At 46.5% G+C, this 19274-nt stretch overlaps 1 protein-coding gene across 1 annotated transcript in view; it reads right to left on the bottom strand.

Moving 5' to 3' along the window:
* Positions 1 to 7351: 7351 nt before the first annotated feature.
* LOC135825891 (mucin-5B-like) overlaps positions 7352 to 19274 on the bottom strand; it is a 39614-nt gene continuing 27691 nt past the window's right edge. The window contains exons 10-13 of the mRNA XM_065338526.1: positions 13097 to 13303; positions 11696 to 12061; positions 10408 to 10716; positions 7352 to 9352 (exon numbers count right to left, since the gene is read on the bottom strand). Of these exons, the coding sequence (XP_065194598.1) occupies positions 9348 to 9352; positions 10408 to 10716; positions 11696 to 12061; positions 13097 to 13303 (887 nt within the window). The 3' untranslated portion in view covers positions 7352 to 9347. The remainder of the gene's footprint in view (positions 9353 to 10407; positions 10717 to 11695; positions 12062 to 13096; positions 13304 to 19274) is intronic.

Below are 19274 nucleotides of genomic sequence, written 5' to 3' on the forward strand. Positions count from 1 at the left end.
AAATCATCAAAGTTACAGTCTTTGTTGTATTAATGCGCAGCCCAAGCTCGTCTAGATCCACAGAAATTGCAGATAACGAATCAGTTGCGGTAGCGACGGCCTCAGCTTGTGTACGTCTGCTGGCATACAACGTCATGTCGTCAGCGAACATCGGGAGCTTGCAAGAAAAGGCCTCTGCTGTCAATGGGAGCTTCCGTACATAGATGTTAAATAGAACCGGACCCAGAATGGTGCCCTGTGGCACGCCACTAGTGATTGCCACCAACGGAGATGTTCCAGTGTGGGTAACCACCCGCTGTTGTCTGGCACAAAGGTATGATCGGAACCAGGCCAGGGCCGCTCCCGAAATACCGACAGCTGCGAGAGCAAGAAGAAGCTGCTGATGCTTCACCATATCGAATGCTTTTTTCAAATCAATACAGACAACCGCCGTATGCAGTCCAGCGTCGCGCGAGACAAGCCAGTCGTTCGTAACCTTGGTCAGAAGCTGTCCGGTAGAAGGGTGCTTCCGAAAGCCAAACTGGTCCACATGGAATGGGCAACGATCATTAAAAAAATATGTATACGAAAAACACAAGCCCCTCCAGGAGCTTGGCTAGGATAGATGTTAAAGACACTGGGCGGTAGTTAGAATGGCAGTCGCGCGGGCCTTGAGTTGACTTCAGAATTGGTGTAATGTTTGCAATTTTGAACAAGGATGGGAATTGACCAGACGAGAGGGAAGTGTTAAATAAGATAGCAAGTGATAGAGCAATTACGTCTTTTGATATTTTAAGTAGACACGGAAGAATGCCGTCCGGTCCAGGGGCTTTATTACTTTGGAGGTCACCGATCCGAAACTTCACCTCTGCTACTGTAACGGCTGAAAACGTAGTAAGGTCGTCGGATTTAGCAGGTCCCATTGGGAGCTTGTAATTCGCTTCCTTATCTGTGACAATCGAGTGAAAATAGTCGTTCAATCGCTCAGGTGGGATGGTAACCGTTTGCTTCGGAGAGGAACGCTTTGTGATCATATTCAAGGCTTTCCGGAACTGCCGAGGCTCCCGTTCATACCGCTGGCACTGGTCTGAAAAGTATAGATTCTGTAGGTGTCGATACAAGTTATTGCACTGGTTGCGCAGCCGCTTGAATTGTACAGATAGGCTGTCGTCTCGAAAGTTAGTAGCTTTTAGTTTCTTGAAGACCGATTTGCGCTTTCTAATCAAGGCAAGGAGGGGCGAGGTCATGAACGGGCAATTTTTCCGACGGGACTTCCTGTGTTTCCTGGTTACGTACGGTGCGATGATATCAAGCACAGCATTGACTTTCCCTGTCCACTCGTCCAACATCAGGTCTGGGGTACGGGATGTAAAGATATGAAGATCGGAGGACAGCAGCATATCGCAGAAACGCTGAGCGTTGAAGTTCCGGTAGTCTCTGCGTGTTTGATGGGTAGTAGTATTGCTCCGCGCATCCATGATGGGCACTGGGACGGAAGTAATGACGAGGCGATGGTCTGAAAACTCACAGTCCACGACAGAGGCTGACGGAACTCGATCATTGTTCGTGAGAATACAGTCAATGGATGTACGGGTAGAGCCTGTTATTCTTGTTGCTTCAGTTACTTTATTGGCCAGTCTGCACGGAAGTAGCAACGTGTCTTTGAGATGGTGGAACGCACTGGACGTCTGACGCAGAAAGTCCACATTTATGTCACCTAGCAACACAATATTCTCGCCGTCCAGCTGCTCGGTGGATGTAGCGAGCCGATTCCAAAACTCTACCGGCTTGGATGGGGGACGGTATATGCAACCAAACAAGGTACTATCTGTGCCAGCTCTAAGCCACATCAACTCTAGACTGGAGTGTGAGTGATCCAAGATGTGCTTAGCCTTAACATGTTCCTTTACGAAGATGCAGATCCCGCCTCCTTTACGACATGGAGTGCAGGAGGATAGGCAAGTGCATCCATCAGCGCACGGCCTGTCTCGACGTAAGAGAAGTGTGCCTGGTACAGAAACCTCAGTGTCCGAGATGCTTGAGTCGAGCCACGTTTCCGGAACCGCCAGCAGATCTAGGCAGTGCTCATCTATTAGCTTAGTTTAATATAACATGGGTTTTATGTCGTAGGCTGCAAATGTTTATGTGGCCATCATTTAGTCGGTTGGATGGATGAATTGTAGAGTAGAATGCTGGGGTTGAGGGATTTGGAGACAAAGGGGTGAACACAGGAGCATGCGGGTTCAGGGGCTGTGAATACCGGTAGGTGGGGTGTGGCATTATGTGAGCGCTGGAGCTGTGCCGTCAGCACCAAAGCGCCATTCACGAACTGCAAAACCGAGCGAGTCCGGCCAAAATGCTTTGTCCTGTACGGTGGTGGCGTCCGACGCCAACACTGTGACCCTGGCAAACCCTGTTTGGAAGCGCTCCGAGGTGTACACAACACTCTGCACGATGTGTACATCCTGTGCCTGACAATGCTCTGCAATTGATTTGGCATCACATTCGGGGTCCACGTTGCCAACGTAGAACACTTTGACTCTTGGTTTACCCGTTAGTGCACATCGGGTGGTGCTCTTTGGAATCTTGGGTGCCAGCCAGCGAGACGATTCCTGTCGCCTGTACGGCTTGGGAGGCTGGCGTTGTGGCCTTTGGGCAGCTGGGGCAGCTGCAGGGGCAGTATTTTTGGGCTGCAATGCTGGTTGTGGGTGCAAAGTTTCTGCATACGTGGGTCGATGTTGTGGGGTCGAGGATACGGTTTTTGGCAAAGCTTGGTTCAGTGGGGTCATTGTTCAAAGTTTGAATCACCGTATCGTACCTCTCAACTTTGGCATGCAGGTCGTTCCTAAGTTCCCGTACTGCCGTCTTCAGGCACAACACCTCTCTGGCAGAATCGTTGAATTTAGCTTCTATTTCTCTCATGGCGTGTAACTAGCCTTCAACTCTCGGACGACATTAGTGAGTTCGGACAGAGCTGAGCACAGGCTGGCAACAACACCCTCATTAGCAGCCAGGGGGCTCGTGCTAGTAGGTCCACTTACTTCTTTGTCCTCATCCAGCGATGTTCTGAGCAGGGCAACAAGATCGGGTCTGGTGGCTTTTCGTGGGATTTCCAGTCCACGCTGCCTGATGAGGTCCCTCGGCTCCCCGTCGATCAGGACTGCAATGTCCACTTCAGCAGCGGGCTTATTAGCCATTTTATTACTAAATAAAGGACTTTTCCGGTGGCCTAAAGCCCAGGAAATTACAAAAAAGGCCGCTTTTCGGGAGCCAAAAAAGGTGCTGCCGTCCGTACATGTACAATGGTGGTACAGTGTGTATATGGTGGCACTGCCACTCTTACATGGATCTGCACATAGGCAGAGCAAGGGTTGAGGGCGGAGGTTTACATATTATAATGTCAACAATTTACATACTAGGTCCACACGTAATTTTCAGGACATGAATAAAATAATATCCTGTCACAGTTTCAACACTGTCACATGTCATAGTGAACAGACAATGCACCGTGGGCAGACTCCCATTTTTCGGGTGAGTTTGGGGCGCTTAGTATGCTACAGATTATACATTCGTGTTCACAAGGACAAGACGAGACCAAAAAATGCAGACGAGAGAATCTCACCAGTAATCCACAGCTGAACATCTCCACAACTCAGGTCACCAAGTGGATACGTGGCGTCATCTACATCTTCCACGGTGGACTCATCACTTTGGCAGGCATCTCTGTCAAGCTCCATCATCCTTTACCCCGTCAAGGCACAAACTTAGAATCACCAAATCAACTGCTGACACTCGGACGATTCCTTGGGAGCAGCCTATTATTTTTTGGATTTTTGGGACCAAACAGCGAACGCGTCCTTTGTGCATGACCTGCGCCGCTTTGACCTCATGGGGATTCTATATTTTCCCTCAGCACTCGTGCCCGAGCTGAGTCAATCATCCGACGCGGCTGTGCATCTCGTGTCGCCTCCCGGTATTTTACGACTCCCTGATCATCTGAGTTTGACTGGCTACCACCTACATTGTACTTCCTCAGGCTCAGTGACAAGTTAGTAGTAGTACTGTATCACTGTCACGTGACGCGCATACAGGTGACTGGTGGCTAGTATCCTAGCCTAGGGCCTCTTCAAATAGCTGCTTTTGCCACGGAGTGTAACAGGGCATATTGCCGCGAATGTCTCCATAAGCACGCACACGATAACATCATGAACTGAAACTTCATGACTTGTAGCCACAATAATCACTTGCTGAATGGATGAGAACAATAAAGAACTTTTGGGAAAACAAGATTCGTCAGATGATGCAAATAAAATACTTGAATTGTTTGCAGGCAACCTGCCTACACTCAAGAGAGCACTGCATTTCACACAAATCCATTGGTATCGTTACAACGTTTCGGTCTTTCTGACCATCATCAGGAATGAAGTGGACATGAAAAGAACAGCAGTATAAAAGAAGGAGGCAAGCAAGCAAAGCGCGGTACATAGTGACAGCGCGCGTAGAGAAGTGCAAAGCACGTCATGGCGGGTGTGCATTACTACATATACATGACAACACAAACACAAACGGCGAGGAAAGTAGATACTGCGCTACAGCAGTGATAACAGCCCAGTTCCAGTCTCACACCACCAGTAAGGTGTGTAGAGCCCCGCGCCACTCGCAGTAAGGTGGTGTTATAGCAGATCCCAGCCACTGTTGTTAATTTCCGGGGATCGCTCCCTGATATTGATGGCCTCCCGGATCCTCTTCCTGGGGCGGTCACGCTCAGAACCGAGAACCCGGATACCCGAGAAAGCCGTTGCTCCCAATGGCAATGGGTCAGATGCATGCTTGGCCGCGAAATGCTCACCCAGCGCGGTGCCGCTCACTGTGTTGCGTGCGTCGTCGTTGCGTTCTTTTGTCCTGGTAGCGAGGCTGCGGAACGTCTCTCCGACATATTTATCACCACATTTGCACTCGAGGTGGTATATGACGTTTCGCTCTGTGCATGCTTCTGAACCGGACATGCAGGCGACACAAGCAGCTTTGGGCCGCCCCCGTTTACGGGGCTTGGACGGGTCTACATACCTGCGGCATGGTGGTTTGCGGAGGGCAGACGTGCAAATCATAGAACTTAGACGGCGGTTCCTGTAAATCAGCTGGGCATTTATCTTGTACTTCCGGAGTAATTTATGAATTTTGTTGTGGATATACTCGGTGTGAAACGGTAGGTTGAGGGTGACACGGTATTCATTCTGCACTCTGCCACGTCGGGGGCGCATAGCTCGTTCACGTGCCGAAACTATAACTGACTCTGGGAAGTTGTTGAATTATAGGATGTTGGTTACTTTTTCTTCACTTCTTTTGAGGGTGTCAGCATCGGAGGATAGACGGACGGCACGCAGGAACTCAGAGGAAGCAATTGCTTTATTTTGCTGGTTGGGAACGGACGAGTTGTAGTCTGATACCAGTCCGCTGTGACATGGCTTGCGGTATAGTTCATAGGATATAGATCCATCTGGTGAGACATGGACGGTCGTGTCCATGGAATTGATTGAGCCAGTCAACTCCGTGGATTGGTGAGTGAATTTAATATTAGGATCAGCATTATTGAAGTGATCTAGGAAACTCTGCAGAAGTATAACGTCGTATACCACCTCGAGTGCAAATGTGGTGATAAATATGTCGGAGAGACGTACCGCAGCCTCGCTACCAGGACAAAAGAACACAACGACGACGCACGCAACACAGTGAGCGGCACCGCGCTGGGTGAGCATTTCGCGGCCAAGCATGCATCTGACCCATTGCCATTGGAAGAAACGGCTTTCTCGGTTATCCGGGTTCTCGGTCTTGAGCGTGACCGCCCCAGGAGGAGGATCCGGGAGGCCATCAATATCAGGGAGCGATCCCCGGAAATTAACAACAACAGTGGCTGGGATCTGCTATAACACCACCTTACTGCGAGTGGCGCGGGGCTCTACACACCTCACTGGTGGTGTGAGACTGGAACTGGGCTGTTATCACTGCTGTAGCGCAGTATCTACTTTCCTCGCCGTTTGTGCTTGTGTTGTCATGTATATGTAGTAATGCACACCCGCCATGACGTGCTTTGCACTTCTCTACGCGCGCTGTCACTATGTACCGCGCTTTGCTTGCTTGCCTCCTTCTTTTATACTGCTGTTCTTTCCATGTCCACTTCATTCCTGATGATGGTCATAAAGACCGAAACGTTGTAACGATACCAATGGATTTGTGTGAAATACAGTGCTCTCTTGAGTGTAGGCAGGTTGCCTGCAAACTATGCAAGTATAATGAAGCTGCGTGAAGCGTCCTTCAAAATTTTAAAATACTTGAGCTGTGGAAAATGTAGCACGACGCACTGACACTTACACTGTGACACTTTGAATGACTGTGACTGTGACTGCGACTCGCACTCCTAGATCCACTTCACTGAGTCTGTCTCCCGCGCGCCACAGTGCACGAGAGGATGTTCGCGGGGGTGCTAAGCCTAAGGTGTGAAAGTAGACCTTCAAGTTCGAAGCTTCGTGTGTAGAAAATTCCTGTCTGTGGCTAGTGCCAAACTCAAAAAGAAGTAATAATAATTATTAGTTCTCACTTTCTCTTACCCGGAAACCACCTGCTATCCCGGTAATTGTCCTTCAAATTTGGCCAACACTAGAAATCATGAAACATGCAGCTACAGTCCATTCATAAAAAAATGGGTCCTGGCCTGGCTCTGGCGAGCTCCCGTATTTGGCGATTTTTCGTGATTTCATCGTACACAGTGCAGTGCTGCGAACTTTGAAATTTGAAAAAGGGTCCAAAAAGGGTGCCTGAACTGGGGTTCGAACCGCAGAATGCACTGTTGCAGGCGGGGTCAAACGGCCTGGATTTTGATGGTTTTTCCCAATTCAGTGCTTTTGGGGCAAAACCTGGCCGAAATCCTATTCTTGCTATGGCTTGCTTTTTGGACAAAAAAACTTCAGAAACATAATTGGAAGAGGATTCCATATGGGATTGCAGAAAAAAATTCTAAAAAAACTCAACGTTTGACCCATTTATGGCCAAAAGCTAGAAGTTCATTTTTTTCTGAATGGACTGTAGTGTACCTCGCAGGTGCATGGATCCAGCAAGCAGCAAGCCTGAACAGCTGGAACAAAGGAAACAGATCGAGAGGTGAAAACCTGAAATGGGACTCGAAGGCAATTCATCGTAAACTCGCACTCAAATCCAGGATACCCTTGGGCCAAGAAGCATGCAAGCTCACTTCATGAAATTGAACAGCAAGAATTTGTTTTGGAATGTTTTTTAAAACCTCTCCCAGAATCGATTTTCTTGTCGCAATCATCAGTGGATCATGGTGATTGAAGTGAAGGCAAGCCAAGCAAAAAAATCAATAAAACACACGCCTCTTTTACGGGCAAACAGAATACAATTCACGGTGGCATGATGAATGACTAGAACACAACACCAAAAAATGAAAACAAATACATGTGTAAACAGTGGCATTTGGTAGAGGAAAGAGTCAAAAATCCGTAATCCCCTTGTTTCCACATACAAAATCAATGTAAAAACCAAAACAATATAACACCTGTGACAAAACAAAAAAAACATGCCAGGAGAATACATGGGCAGTGTCCTGTCCAACATCATCTCCAAATCACTGACAGCCGGCCCTCCGAGACTGCCAACTCTCGCAAAACATCTAAAATTACCCTATCGTTACTAACAGTCATTTTCGTTAGAGGGAAAATCAAAAAAGATCGAAAAATATTATAACCAAACACTACTCTCTCCTGAGAATAATAGTTTAATACTAGAGGGAACATGACTTGTAAAGAGAGATGAAATAGAGATGTGGGAGAGCAGGAGGGGATTTCTATTGTAATTAGCATGACCAAGACTACTCAATGAAAACAATAGCACGATAATGTAGAGGCGTGGTGTAGTGTGTATGCGTGGGGTTGGGTACGGGATGGGAATGATGGGTGTGAGTGTGTGTGTGTGGGGGGGGGGGGGAGGGGAGGAGAGACAACAACATGGAGTTTGAAACATAAAATTGACGGTCTACATATCTAATGTAGCAGAGAAGGAAAAAAAGATAATCAGCCGATGGCTTATGGCAGTGGCTAGCAAAAAGGACAGAAGAGGAAGCAGGAAACAGCAAGAAATAACACAAAGAAACACACTGTGAAAAGTGCTCCACAAACAGCAGCAGTGACACTTCTGTGTTGTGTTACCGTCATGAACACAGTGAGAAGGCAGATTTTGCCTGTGCTTATGGTGAAGTAAAAATAGAGCTAAACAAACAAACACCACCATTTCCTGATGATGGTTATTTTATGACCGAAACGTGGAATTGAATTTTTTTCTTAAATAAATTTGAGAAAAGCAGTGATTGAGTGTGAGCCAGTGTTGCTCACACGCCAATCTAAACACCATTACGTAGCCGTAAATGCAGTTTGAAGGCCCAAGAGGCAGAACAGAGAACAGATCTCCAGCCGAGAGAATTTAGAATGTACGGAACAGTGGAGGCAGATCTTGATCAATCCACTTACAAATATGGTCTACTGAAGTTGTCCCAGGTTGACTAGGATGATAAAAAGTGAAAAAAAAGTAAATCATCGTGTCCGTTCCCGAAGGGAACTCACGACGGCCGCTAACACCCGGTAAACCCTAGCATAACTGCAACAACTACTGAGATAAGAGAAAAAAATAAAAAATGCAGAAATATTATGCAGAAATATTATGCAACTGAACAAATGAGCGAAGATTATTTCTCGTATCGAAAACCAAACGGAAAAAACAAATCTCCTCTGCCTTGTTCAGTGTGTGTACAGTACATAGTTGTACAATCAAACCTGTACTGGCCCAATGACATAAAGGCGAATATGGAAGGAAAGCAGCGTAGGAGGAAAGGAAATAAATGGCAGGAAGAAAAAATAACAAAGGGTAGCAATAGAGCTATTAAATGGCAAGAACACCTGCTTCCGCAACCACTAGCTCAGCAGATAGTTGTACAGTGTGTGTACATAGTTGTACAGTGTGTGTACATAGTTGTACAGTGTGTGTACATAGTTGTACAGTGTGTGTACATAGTTGTACAGTGTGTGTACATAGTTGTACAGTGTGTGTACATAGTTGTACAGTGTGTGTACATAGTTGCGCCAGAGCAGGAAACACACAAAGTGGTGTACCTGAGAATTAGGTCACGAGTATGCTTGTGCTGCTGCTACTACTGTTGCTGCTGTTGCTGCTGCTACTTCTGCTGTTGCTGTTTTTGTTGTTGCTGCTGCTGCTGCTGTGGCTGGTACTGGTGATGCTGCTGTCACTGACGATGATGATCATCCACATCATAAACTCGTAGCACTGTGAGCAGCCAGTGTGGGTCAATCTGTACAATAGTACAGCAGATATGCACACACAGACGAGGGCACCAATAATCACACACAAACGCATGCACATACCCTCGAACACCCGCACACACAAACGCCCACGTACGTACACCCACAAATGCACACCAGTACACATGTGCGCAAGCACACACACACGCAGCCGAGAAATGGCAAAAGAATGTCTGAGAAAAAATGAATGTTTAAATAGTATTTAAATGCAAGCATCACAAAAATAGAAATGAGCATGCATATTTAGGCACTGAGAGGGAGGGAGGCCAACTGAGCCGGACTGCGGTGGGCTAAGGTGGACGGTGGTGGACTGTGGTGGACTGTGGTGAACTATGGTGAACTATGGTGGACTATGGTGGACTATGGTGGACTGTGGCGAGTGTGCTGGACTATGGATGGGAGTGTGAGGATGGCGGACTCTGACTGTGGTGGACTGTGAATGTGTTTGACTGTGAATGTGGTGGTTGCGCATCGGAAAATGTGTGGCACCACTCTCCTCACTGTTGGACAATGTTATGGCCGATTCATACTTCATTTCGCGTACGGGAAAGTTATCGCGCGACCGTCGCGCGATGGCTTTACCGTACGCGAAATAGTTGAGTCCAGATCAACTTTTTCGCGGCGCGACGCGTTTCCCGTACCTGAAATGAAGTATGAATCAAGCTTTAGACTAATGTTACTATGGTATTCAGATGATGGATGTCCGCTCTGATCCCTTCATGTCAAAGTTTCAGGGGAGCACATGCAGGAAGTGTAGATAGAACTGACCAGCACAATAGCTGGATGGAGGGGGTTTGTTTATCCTCCATCATGGCAAGGTGGCCATGCCAGTCCATACTGTGACAGTTGGAGACGTGAGAAGACCTGGACACACAGACGGACACCCTAACCGAGACACCCTACCACACACACACATACACACACACGCATACACACACACACACACACATGCTCTCTCTCTCTCTCTCTCTCTCTCTCTCTCTCTCTCACACACACACACACACACAGGCACGCACAAAACAGCTGCACAAAATTTCACACTTACCATCTCTAGGCTGACGGACAGCAGGAAGCAGTATGATCATCTCTCTGTACAAAACTTCATACTTCAGGCCTTTGATGGCTGCACAGAGCTTTTTGTAGGAATCCACTCCTCCAGGATGGATGTATCCGATGATCTTGAAATTATGGTTTTCTACTGGCTCGTACTTTTCTGTGCGCATCAATTCATTGATTTCTGCCATACTGTGCAGTAGACCCTGCTTCTGAACACTCCTGCGAAACATTGCACAGGGTATTTCGCATAACTTTGGAAGTATGCGACTAGTGAAAGTACCAGTGTCGAACGGATTGTCTATAGTCGAACACAAACATTAAAAAGAGGAACAACAACAATACATCGATTTGCAAAATTTAATGTTGATCCCCAAGTTTCTCCAAAGGTCGGGCAATCCTACATCCATTTGTGTAGGTACTCAACCAGACCTACATCCATTTGTGTAGGTACTCAACCAGACCTGTTCGTAGTATGTATGCACTTGTTGTTGTTGTAGTTGTTGTTGTTGTTGTTGTTGTTGTTGTTGTTGTTGTTGTTGTTGTTGTTGTTGTTGTTGTTGTCGTCGCCATCGTCGTCGTCGTCGTCGTCGTCGTCGTTGTTCTTGTAGCCGTTTCCTTCGTTTTTAATTGAAAGAGTCAAACAGGAAGCAAGCCCAATTACATGAGAGCATAATTATGTGCGCGCAAATAAACATCTTAGAAGCAGGGCTAAATGAGAAAGCAAAGAGTTGAAGTTGAGAATTAAGAAGTGGGAGACATCCCTACTTGACCACTGATGTTCCTGTGTAGGTACATGTATGTAATATATAACTGTTACCTACAAAGGAGTGTGCTCTGAAAACTTGTTCCATTTTCGAAGTGATTCCTTTTTCATCATTTCTTCCATACTACATTTGTTTCTCCTTCGCTGTTCTTCACCACCTTCGTATCCACTCATTTTTGAACACAATAATGCCTTTGTGAAAAGACAGTTCAGCTCGTTCTGCTCATCGCAGTCCTAAAACTGTTGTCGGCTCATCGCTTATTTTAATGCATAGATATGTTGATTTTTTACATGTCTGATTTTAAAGTTCTCCGTTGAGCGGTTGGGTAGTGTTGTTGGAAGGATGTGCTGCATGTTGCGTCACACCAACCGGTGTACAGATCGTGTTAAAAGATAAGGTCAATGATTGGTGAAAAGTGGATGCGGATGGGAAAAGCAAAAGGAAAAGAGGAGGCATAGGTGAAGAGTTTGGGTGACTGTAGTGATGACATGCTAGAAATGATTCTTCACATACCTATGATTCCTGTTACAGCCGCTTGGCATGTTTCTGATGTGGATGACTCTCTAGCTGCGGCTGTGCCCATGGCTGCTGCTGTTGTGTCTGCGACTGCTGCTGTAGTGGCTGCTGCGGGTGCAACTGCATCTGCCTCGTAGTCTGCATGACCTGCTGTGTCTGCTGCTGCTGTTTCAGCATTGGTTAAAAGCAGAAGAGTTACGGGTGCGGCGGAACCGATGCGGTTAGCCAGGGCATCACCGGACCAACTCTTTGACCACCAACGAGTGTTGGCAGCTGAGGTGGTCAGGCGTCCTCTCCATACCGCGGACAAAGCATGGAAGGCTGTGGTATGGCCGGCCAAATCGACAACTGCCTCCGCGGGTCCTGAAAAAAAATAGACAAGAAGAAGGTTCTGATAGGTATCGAAAAAAGATTTAAAAAAGTTTTAGATAAAAAATGCTATAATTACATATACAGTTATAAAATTGCATGGCAGGTAACAATTCAAGGCTTGGTTGGGCCCAGCAGGGTAGCCCCAGGGTTGTAGGCTCCATTCTTGAATGAAGTTGTTTTCGGAAACTTAACTTCTCAACTCCAAACTCCAAAAACTGCGATTCAAATTAAAATTCAGATTTACATAACACCAAATTTCCAGGCCTGGCCCATCATCAGGATAATGTAGTCAGATTGTTATTCCCTTCCCATATAAGCTACCGTTTTGAAACACATTTCTCGGAATTCGAAGACTCCACTGTAGCCATCCGCTCTATCCATACATCTTCACAACACTCGGGAAGATGGGCCTTACCCGAAATGATTCCAATGATTATCTCTTTTTTTTCCTTTCAGTGATTGGAGTAGCCCAGGGACCGTCTGGAGAGTGTCGTGACGATGTACGTGCATAGAGGCTGACTATGCAGTTATTTTCGAAGATACCTCAGTTTGTAAATGGCCCAAAACCAGAACATGGAGTTTGCACTCCTCAAGCTTTCAGCATATCACAAGTTGCTGTTGTAGATGTCAATCAATAAATGGAAAGCGATATAAAAGAAAAAAAAAACTCGGCTATTTGAATATAATTTCAACTATCCACCTGTCCACATCTCCCTATTAATATGCTCAATCCTTTATCTGCTATTCATTCGTTATCTACTTCCACTGAGGTGCTCTCCACGTGGGAAACAGCTGCCCCAAGGATACGGAACAAACTTTCTCACTTTGGTTGTCTGCATGTGGGCCAAGAGCGCAGTGTGGAGCGGTTGATAGTTCAGGCGATATGAAAGATAAGATCAACAGCTGGAGGAAAAAGGAATTGGAGGTAAAAGCAAAAAAAAGGTCGAGATGGGCGTTGCAAGGATAAAGCCCAGTTGAAGTGTTTCCTGGTGGTAATCATAAAGCTAGAAATGGTTCTTCACATACCTGTGCTTCCTGTTACGGCCGTTTGGGATGTTTTCGAAGTGGATAACTCTCTAGCTGCGACTGTGTCCATGGCGGTTTCCATTTGCATCATTGTGTCTGCGACTGTTCCTGTAGCGGCTGCTGTGACTTCTGCTGTAGTGGCTACTGTGGACGACACTGTATCTGCAACAGAGACCGTAGGTGTTGCTGTGGGTGCTGCTGCCTCAGCTTTGGCAAAAGCAAGAAGTGATAGAGTGTAGAAGAGATTAGGATAGGTATGTAAAATTGTGACATAATGTAGTTATAATGTTAGAATTTCAGGTTAAAGGGGCACTCCGGCTTCATTTTCGACGCCGAGTTTTCGATGCCAAGACGAAGGTAGGTGAAAGAGAAGACCCCTCGAACAAGAACGAGTCTCGAGAAGCGATCGAGCAGGAAGACGACTTTTGAATTTCGCCGAGCGAGCGCTGATGACGTAATGAGGGATTAGCTTGCCAGTGAAAATGCATCTGCGCACATACATTTCACACACTTTTTGGCCAATTTTCAATCGAAGAGGAGGTTGTTTGCTATGTTCTCCCAACGTCGTGAGGGCTCCCACCTTCTATACCCTTCTAGGTACCCTGAAGGTCCTCCAGAGGAGAAATTATCCGCTAAATTCGTCTCGAAACATATTAATCCAGTGCAGTGCTGATAAATGTAGAATGTTGAATCTGTGATAATTGTCGACGAGAGAGAGAGAGAGAGAGAGGCTGATAGCCGCTGTCACAGGGAGAGTGAAGCTGCTGGAAGTTACAATGGGGAGCCCGTTTGTATCACCTGAACAACCAGACTTCAAAGCAGCTTGACCAAATCGGAGGGTGCCTCGTTGCTTAACGTGAATATTACACCGACATGAATTACTACAAGTATACTGGTGAGTTTTTATCTTGTTTTGTTCGTATGCTAGTACCCTGGCCTGGAGTTCTCGATAGCAAATTCCTTTTCCCTGGCGTTTTCTAAACATTCCGTGTAGTACTGAATACGTGATCAAGTATTCCGATTTGGGTAGATGTGGAATCTGGACTAGTATTTTATAAAAAATTCTATTTTCCAAATAGAGCATTCGTAGAGCAATGGTTGCCCAAATACAACAAAATTGATTCTGCAGTTCTACAACTTGTCCTGAAATCCTGTCAAAGTAAAAAATTGATGATTCTTCATGACAGTTGAGGTCAATGAAATCGGATCCAGCCATAACGAATGGTGACGCCTGCCACCCCGGGAACGAATGCCCATTTGGTGGGGGATACCAAAGTACTCGAAAGTGGTGCGTGTTTCAATTTGGCATTTGGAAGTTCTATTCTCTGGTCAATGCAACATACGATAGCCATCATGAATTGCAGGCCTCGAATGCAACTCAGACCAGAATTGGCAGTTCCCTAAGTTAGATGCTTTATAATTCCATGGCCCCAGCTGTAGTTACCGTAAAGTCGCGGATAAAAGCCGGGTTTGCATAAAAGCACATCGCGGATAGAAGCCTGAAAATCAAACGGGTCAAATGCATATAAGCCTGTCGCGCGTAGAAGCCTGGCTTCTATGCAAGCACGGATCGGGTAGGTCAAGAGTGTATGCGCGATGTACGGTGCATAGTAAAACTGTCGCCATTCCGGTAGTCAGTGGTAGATGTACGCGTGTCGCGCATATCAGTGGTGCATATAAGCATGGTTTGCATACAAGCCTGGTTTGCATTAAAGCCTGATGCAGAAAGCGGCTTATATGCTTATAAGCCTTAAGGCTTTTATCCGCGACTTTACGGTATAGAGGTTTTTTTCCACATTATTCTTATAGTCGATAGGTTTATACTGATGGCCACAAACAATGGCAGTTCAAGCAAACAACGTCAACGAGTACAAACCTCCACCGTCTACTGAAGCACCTGAAGAAACCGCCTAAGCAAACAATTCCCACACTATCGACAGCCAACTCCACTGCAGCCACGGCTATGGAGAAGGCAACAGCTCTCAACAAGTTCTTTATCTCCCAAAGCCAACAGTCCATAGACAAGACCACCTGTACTACACCAGACATCAACACTACCCCTGACATCAGTCATACTCTAAATACAATCGCAGCAACAGTGGAAGAGGTCGAGAAGCTTCTAAGCAGTCTAGACACTGGCAAGAGCCCAGGCTTTGACAACATCCCAACTCGGCTCCTGAAAGAAACTGCAAAGGAAATCTCCCCATCTCTCACTAGTCTCTACAATCTGTCCTTCAGAACCGGAGAAATACCACAGGATTGGAAAGACGCAACTATTACACCCATCCCCAAGTCGGGCAACCCCTCCCATCCTACCAACTACCGACCCATCTCCCTGCTCAGTATAATATCAAAAACACACGAAAAAATAGTCCACTCTCGTCTTTACAATCACATAGCACCGCACTTACCCTCCAACCAATCCGGCTTCAGGAAACAAGACGGGACCGAACTGCAACTCGCACGGATCGCCCACCAGATATCCACAGCTAGGGATGCGGGGAAGCATGTTGTAACGTGTTTCTTCGATCTCAGTAAAGCCTTTGATCGTGTATGGCAGCATCAAGGTTTGCTGAAAATGCTGAGCCACTACGGTGTCGACGGCAAGGCTCACAATTGGCTCGAAGCCTATTTTAAAGGACGCAGACAGCGGGTGCAGGTTGAAGGCACAACATCCGCCTTCATACCAATACCAGCGGGAGTGCTCCAGGGCTCGGTCCTGGGACCACTTCTGTTCCTGGCGTACACCATTGACCTGCCCACTGTTTGTGAAAATGCTACAACCTCGTGTAGCCAGTTCGCGGACGACACCGCACTAATTGCCATTGCAGGCAGCTACATTGAGTGTGAGGCTGCGCTACAAAGAAGCGTCGATGCCGCAGCAGAATGGCTAGAGCGCTGGCACCTGCTAGTCAATAAAATGAAAACCGTCATCCTCCCGTTCTACCATGCTAACCGACCCCCACCACGACTACCCGAAATAAAACTTGGCCAAACCTTACTAGAAACAGTAACACAACATCGTCACCTCGGCATCATCTTTCAGCACGACCTAAGATGGTCAGCCCACCTTGACTTTGTGCTGAAGAAAGCCGTAAAATCTTTTAATATTCTCTTTAGGCTCAAATCAACTCTACACACTAAATCACTCTCTCTCATTTACAAAACGTATATCCTGCCTATAATTGAATATGCATGCATTGCTGTCACCCCGCTCTCAATCGCAGCCCTTGACCGTCTTGAGCGAATCCAGCGCAAGGCAGCCAGAATCTGCCTCCGTCTCCCCCTCTACACTCCTCTGGATCATTCAACACCGCTCCATCGGCTCAAATGGCCGACAATGTTCTCTCGCCGCAAAGTGAAGCTCACCCTTCTTGCTCACTCCAAAAAATACCAATATGCCCCACAACACATACGCTTGCTCAACACCCCCGCTCAAGTTACGGCCCAGTACAGCCTTCGACACGCACGCACTTGGCACCTCCCACCCTCCAGAACCGATCGCTGTAAAGACTCCCCACTGTACAAGTCCCTAGAATACTACAATGCCCTCCCTGCTAGCATTCGTGACGTCTCCTCCCGACCTGCTTTCAAACAAGAAATCTGCTCACTGCTGATTAACTCAATCTGCTCCTGCAGCGCTCGCCCTCTCCCATACTTGTAAAGTTCAAAGTGATGTAAATCACTTTCCAACTGTTTAACCCACAATCTCACCTTCTCATAAATTTATCTCTTATTGGCGATGGTGCCATCGTGCGAATAAAGAATTCAAAAAAAAAACTTTCACTGATGTGTTCATGAGGATTCTTCAGCAATTTGTGCCACTGCAAAAGACAACGCTTGACTCGGTATCTGGGGCTGACAAACTTCCCATTGCAAATGAACTTCAATTTCTCATGTGTTTCAAGTATATGTACTGCCATGAATTGACCATGCTTCATCCACAGCTGGGCGAAGATTGTGGCGTTGAATTCCATAGCGCACCTTCTTGCTGCCATGCAGGAGTATGTTGAGAGAAGTGAACATATTTTTACTAAAAACAACAGCCACTGAAGAGGATAGCAATAGCCTTGGGTGAATTTCCTGCATGTACACGTTGTTGGTAGGTCTACTGGTCGGTCTCCATATCGTCAAGTTCAGAAATCACCTGTCCTACACTACACATCTTGTAGAAGGGATCCTGATCGAATAATTTTCTGGTCAAAAAATTCACTAAACTGAGGGCGAGACAAATAGTCAGTACTCCCCGATTCCGTCAAGCTGCTTTGAAGCTCATGTGATGCTAACAAGCTCCCCGTTGTTACTTCCAGCAGCTTCACTTTCCCTGCGACAGCGGGTATCAACCTCTCTATCCATGGTCGACAATTATCACAGATTCAACATTCTACATCAGCACTGCACTGGGTGAATATGTCTCGAGACGAATTTAGCGGATCAACAACGCTTTGCTGGAGATAAATTCTCCTCTGGAGGACCTTCAGGGTACCTGGAAGGGTATAAAAGACGGGATCGCTCACGACGTTGAGAGAACATAGAAAACAACCTCCTCTTCGATTGAAAATTGGCCAAAAAGTGTGTGAAATGTATGTGCGCAGATGCATTTCCACTGGCAAGCTAATCCCTCATTACGTCATCAGCGCTCGCTCGGCGAAATTCAATAGTCGTCTTCCTGCTCGACTCGAACGCTTCTGGAGACTCGTTCTTGTTCGAGGGTTTTTCTCTTTCACGAACCTTCGTCTTGGTATCAAAAACTCGGCGTCGAAAATGAAGCCGGGGAATGGCAGGGAGCAATTAAGGGCTTGGATGTGCCCAAAAGATTAGCCAAATGGCTGCACACTCTATTCTTGAATGAGGTTGTTATTCCCTTTGCATGTAAGCTGACCATGCAGTTATTTTGAAGAACATGTCAGGATAGCGTTTCTTGCTATAATGTGCGTACCATAATTATATCACCAGGCAGGCACAGTGGGTTGGTCAAAGACCATGATTGAGATACGAGAGGTACCTGGTTCAAGTCCTGCCTGGGAGCGGTTTTTCCAGCCGTGCTGCTACCCACAGTCAACTGGGAACTTGTGGCCAGGCACAAGGGGTACATGGATGCAGCTAATGGGGTCGTTTTCGGCACTTGTGCCAGTGGTTGTGAGGCTTACCCACTCACCCCCACCGTTAGGCGCTGCATCTGCCGCTAGGGTTTATCGGGTGTTAGCGGCCGTCGTGAGTTCCCTTCGGGAACGGATACGATAATTTACTTTTTTTTAAATAATTATTATCTCTAATATAAGCGCGGTCCTTTACTTTTTTCAATGTACCTCCGCCCCGTGATATTAATGGAGACGGTCCTTTATTCCAGTAGCTATGCAGAAGACGTTACTTCAGTAACGTCTGGCGCTAGCCAGGGTCCACACAGCTTTAATTTGGTGTTTGTTTGTGTGTTTGTGTCACGCCTGGCGCTATCCCGTATCTGTCCCGTACCGTACCGTACCATCAAACACAGCTGGCCACATACAGCTGGCCGCACTATTCAAATAGGGCTTTCAAACGCAAGATCATAACGTGAAGCAACTTGGAAGAATGAGTATGAATGCGAAGTGTATGGGGGAATGCATGTAGACGGGTTCGAATCCCAGGTAATGCCTAAAAAAAAATAGGAAAATTGAAAAATTTATAACATCCCTATTCTTTTCTTGCCGTCGTCGACTTGGAAGCTGAGACCGAATACTAGCAAGACCAAAGTGATGTTCTTCTGTAGCGGTGCTAGTGATCAGTTCTGTAATGTGTCTTTATCATGTCCTGGCAGCTCATCGACCATAGAAATTATCCATGAACATAAGCACCTTGGTATAATTATTGACGACTGTCTAACATGGGCTCCTCATGTAGACTATATTTGCAAGAAAACTAGTAGTGTTCTCAGCATACTATATCCTCATCGTTCTCATCTGCCAAATACATGCCGTTCTATGTTTTATCGCTCGTATCTATTACCTATTTTCCAGTATGCATGTCAGTCTTGGTGTAGTCTAAGTCAACATCTTGTGAACAAACTTGAAATCCAACATAAATCTCTTCTTAAAATATTGTTTAACAAGCAGCGTATATTTCCTAGTCTTGAGCTCTATTGTATCTGCAATACTCAGCCACTGCAAGATAATCGCAAACAGCAGCTTTGCATTTTGAT

Source organism: Sycon ciliatum, chromosome 10, assembly GCF_964019385.1.
Source record: "Sycon ciliatum chromosome 10, ocSycCili1.1, whole genome shotgun sequence".
Taxonomy (NCBI): domain Eukaryota; kingdom Metazoa; phylum Porifera; class Calcarea; order Leucosolenida; family Sycettidae; genus Sycon; species Sycon ciliatum.